At 46.0% G+C, this 3053-nt stretch overlaps 1 protein-coding gene across 1 annotated transcript; it reads right to left on the bottom strand.

Moving 5' to 3' along the window:
- Positions 1-248: 248 nt before the first annotated feature.
- LOC124665582 lies at positions 249-2816 on the bottom strand. The gene is made up of 3 exons (XM_047202979.1): positions 2398-2816; positions 1460-1680; positions 249-1020 (listed from the first exon to the last, which is right to left on the bottom strand). Exons 1-3 carry the CDS (start codon positions 2753-2755, stop codon positions 442-444), a joined length of 1158 nt encoding a protein of 385 aa, XP_047058935.1. The 5' UTR covers positions 2756-2816; the 3' UTR covers positions 249-441.
- Between the last annotated feature and the right edge of the window lie 237 nt (positions 2817-3053).

Here is a 3053-nt window from a genome sequence, read left to right as displayed (position 1 = left end):
CGGAGGTGGGAAATCGCATCTTTAACTGGGCAACAACCACGCCGCGAAGGGAACGAGGAAGAGCGGAGGAAGAGTGAGCGTGTCAATAGGGACTGCGGGTTTGGTCGCAAGTTTCTCAGGGGACGATTTGCGAAATCGACGGCCCGACACCTAAATCCAGACGGAGGGAAGTTCAGGGACTCGCTCAACGTCTCAACAAGTACCATAACACGATCATACAGAAACAGTTCAACAGCCTAGGGATACCATTGAAAATAACAAAGTTTATACTAGTATCATATGTGTTCCCTCAACGTCTCAACAAGTACCATAACACGATCATACAGAAACAGTTCAACAGCCTAGGATGGCACTGAAAATGACTAAATAGACAGTTCGACAGCTTCAAAATATTTAGACAACTCTCGACCACAAGAAAACACTACCCCATACAGGGTATGTTTAGATAATAACAAAACGGGACCAAGCAACAGTAACTTGCATCTTGCAGGTACCAAGATCAATCATGCCGTGGCTTGTGCCAGAATTTTCTGGCTTGAATGCAGCAGTACCTCGTGCAAGAAAACTAGACAGAGACGCGTCCACGGCAACCATCAATTTTTCTCCTAGTTCCACAGAAACAACACGCCTTGAAAGCTCGATCATGCCATTCGAACAGATGGGCAACTCTCCATCTCCAGAACCAAGCAGAACAATCTTCCCCTTTACCCCAGAGGTAAGGCAAACAACCTGTCCTCGGTGATTATCCGGCCATGACCCATCAACAACCTTGATACTGATAGTGGCCTCAACTGAGTGTTGCCGGAGTGCCACTGAATACTCAAGCGTGCAACGCTTGTGGGGGTTACATATAGAAATCCTGCGTTCACAATGGAACCCATCGCCGTAGTAAAAGACACTGAAAGCCAACATCTCATCTTCAGACTCCCCCTGGCCCTTTACTTTTAGCTCAATTTCAAATGTAATCGGATCAAGGTACACAATTCCACGAGATGGGCCTGTTAATTGCAAGAATGGATCCTGCAACACAAACATCACGCTCAATTAATCAACTGACAGACTCTTAGAGATGTCTTGCTTCGTTCCAAACAAGGACAGACCAGCCAATCCTATTAACCGAAGGTGAATAAAAAACGGCGCTTATTTGTTCAGTTGTCTAGTGGTCAAAGCTTGAAATTAGACAAACATAACATGCAACTACTCAATAAATACATGGTATTTCTGTCGAGAAGGCTACATGCTGAAATTTTACTACCTAAAGAGCAAGCGCAAAGGAAGGTACTGAGATTTCAAATAAGATTTAACAGATCATCTAGGACTCTGAATGTAACATGGACAAAAATGAATCAGAGATACATCTAAAAGTGCATAGTAGAGTAGGAGATCGAATAGCAGTACCAGCAAAGAGATGAACAAAGAAGGTAAAAAAGAAAAACAGAGACAGGTAGATGGCACTCACCTTTTGGGTGACGGTTTGGCAGTTATCCCTTGTGCGTCTGAAGAGATAGTTGCGATTATGATCTGCCGTGTCTCTGGTGGCAACATAGCCATGGACATGCAGTGGCCACTTGAGACCATCTGTTGGGGCCCTGACTCTGATGGAGAATATCTGCAATGTCTCTTCTGGAAAAGCATTTGCCGGGATGGGTCCAGATGTATACCTCATGGGACCAATACTCGCTGCGAGAAGCAAAATTAAGCTATCGTTAGGTACTTGCAGTTTAAAAAAAGTTATAGGTAGATACTACTTAAAAAACAGAACCAGCTATGAGCAGAAAACAACAACGTACATCGCTAGGTAGCAGCAATATACACCAGAAAGTAGATATTAATGGTTCACTCATGATCTTACGTATAATTGGGTTGGTATCATATCAATAATTTATTAGTTATCGAAAACGGACCATACCATACGACCATTTGAACAGAAAATGAATGGAACCAGTAGCTTTACAGCCTTGTTCCATTCCATCTATGTAATCAGATGAAGAAAACAGACGCCGAAGACGGTTTTTAGCTAAACAGGCGAATCGTGGCATTTTAAGTGAGCCAGCTTGTTTTCTGTTCCCTCTGAACTAGAGATTCAACCACCAGTGAACAGGCGGTTGAACAAGTGACAAAGCAAACGGATGACCAATTTCAGTAGCTATGATCCCATCCCTATGCAATGCAAAGGCTCTGGGTTGGATTTGTGGTTGCGGCATCCATCCAATCTAATCTAATAGTAACAACAGAATTGCTCAATTTCGTCACAGATCGTCATTTGTGTAACTCAGTGTTTTTAGGAACATCTATAGCGCAGGGAAATCTTACATGTATTGGAATTCGATTTGACGCTAGCTAACTAATAATAGTGAATTGAATTCGGTGGGATGATCAAGCAGAGAAGTTCCTTACTTTCGTCCTCAAAGGAACCAAAAGAGGGGGCCCAGCTTCTCTCCCAGCAGCGACGGTACCTGATGAGCGCATTCTCCTCCTTGAGCTGCTCCGCCGCCGCCGCCTCGTCCAGGATCGAAAGTGGCCGTCGATTCTCCCGGTCCTCTGCCCCGTCTCGGGCTGGAGGCGGCGGTTGGTTCTCATCGGGAGGAACTCGGTTGATCCCCTTGAGGCGGAGCGGCCTCGTCTTGGCCACGACCTTGCCGGTCGCGACCCCACGAATTGGCCTCCCCGGCCTTGTCTCGCCCTCGCCGTCATTGCTGTGGATGCTTATATCCGCGAGTGCCCTGCTCGTCGCCTGGATCTCCACCTCCGCCATGGCCGCCGCTGAATCGATCGATGGTGGTTAGGGTTTCCTCGGCGCGGCTTTTTTTTTTTTTTTTTTTGAGAAGGGGTAGAAGACTAGCTGGCTGAGAAGAGGCTAGAGGCTACGGGTTGCCCTTTTGTAAACCTCCTCCCCGACTCTCCGAGTCCTCCTACCGCACGGTCAGAAAGAAAAATAAGGGGAATTTTATTAGTTTGCCTGTCCCTCGCGGCAATTTACACAAAAATACACAGACTGCCTAAATTATTTCACCCATCTAACCCTTTTGTGTTGTGTCCTTTTCATCGGCACC

The sequence above is a fragment of the Lolium rigidum genome, chromosome 6, assembly GCF_022539505.1.
Source record: "Lolium rigidum isolate FL_2022 chromosome 6, APGP_CSIRO_Lrig_0.1, whole genome shotgun sequence".
Lineage (NCBI taxonomy): Eukaryota > Viridiplantae > Streptophyta > Magnoliopsida > Poales > Poaceae > Lolium > Lolium rigidum.
The sequence above is the reverse complement of the archived record's forward strand: the minus strand, read 5'-3'. Positions and strand labels throughout refer to the sequence as shown.

Coding starts and splice junctions, on each gene's coding strand:
- LOC124665582 (XM_047202979.1), bottom strand. CDS start 2,755: ATGGCGGAGGTGGAGATCCAGGCGACGAGCAGGGCACTCGCGGATATA. Junction 1,681..2,397: donor TGGTTCCTTTGAGGACGAAA/GTAAGGAACTTC, acceptor TGCTTCTCGCAG/CGAGTATTGGTCCCATGAGG. Junction 1,021..1,459: donor GCCAAACCGTCACCCAAAAG/GTGAGTGCCATC, acceptor TTTGTGTTGCAG/GATCCATTCTTGCAATTAAC.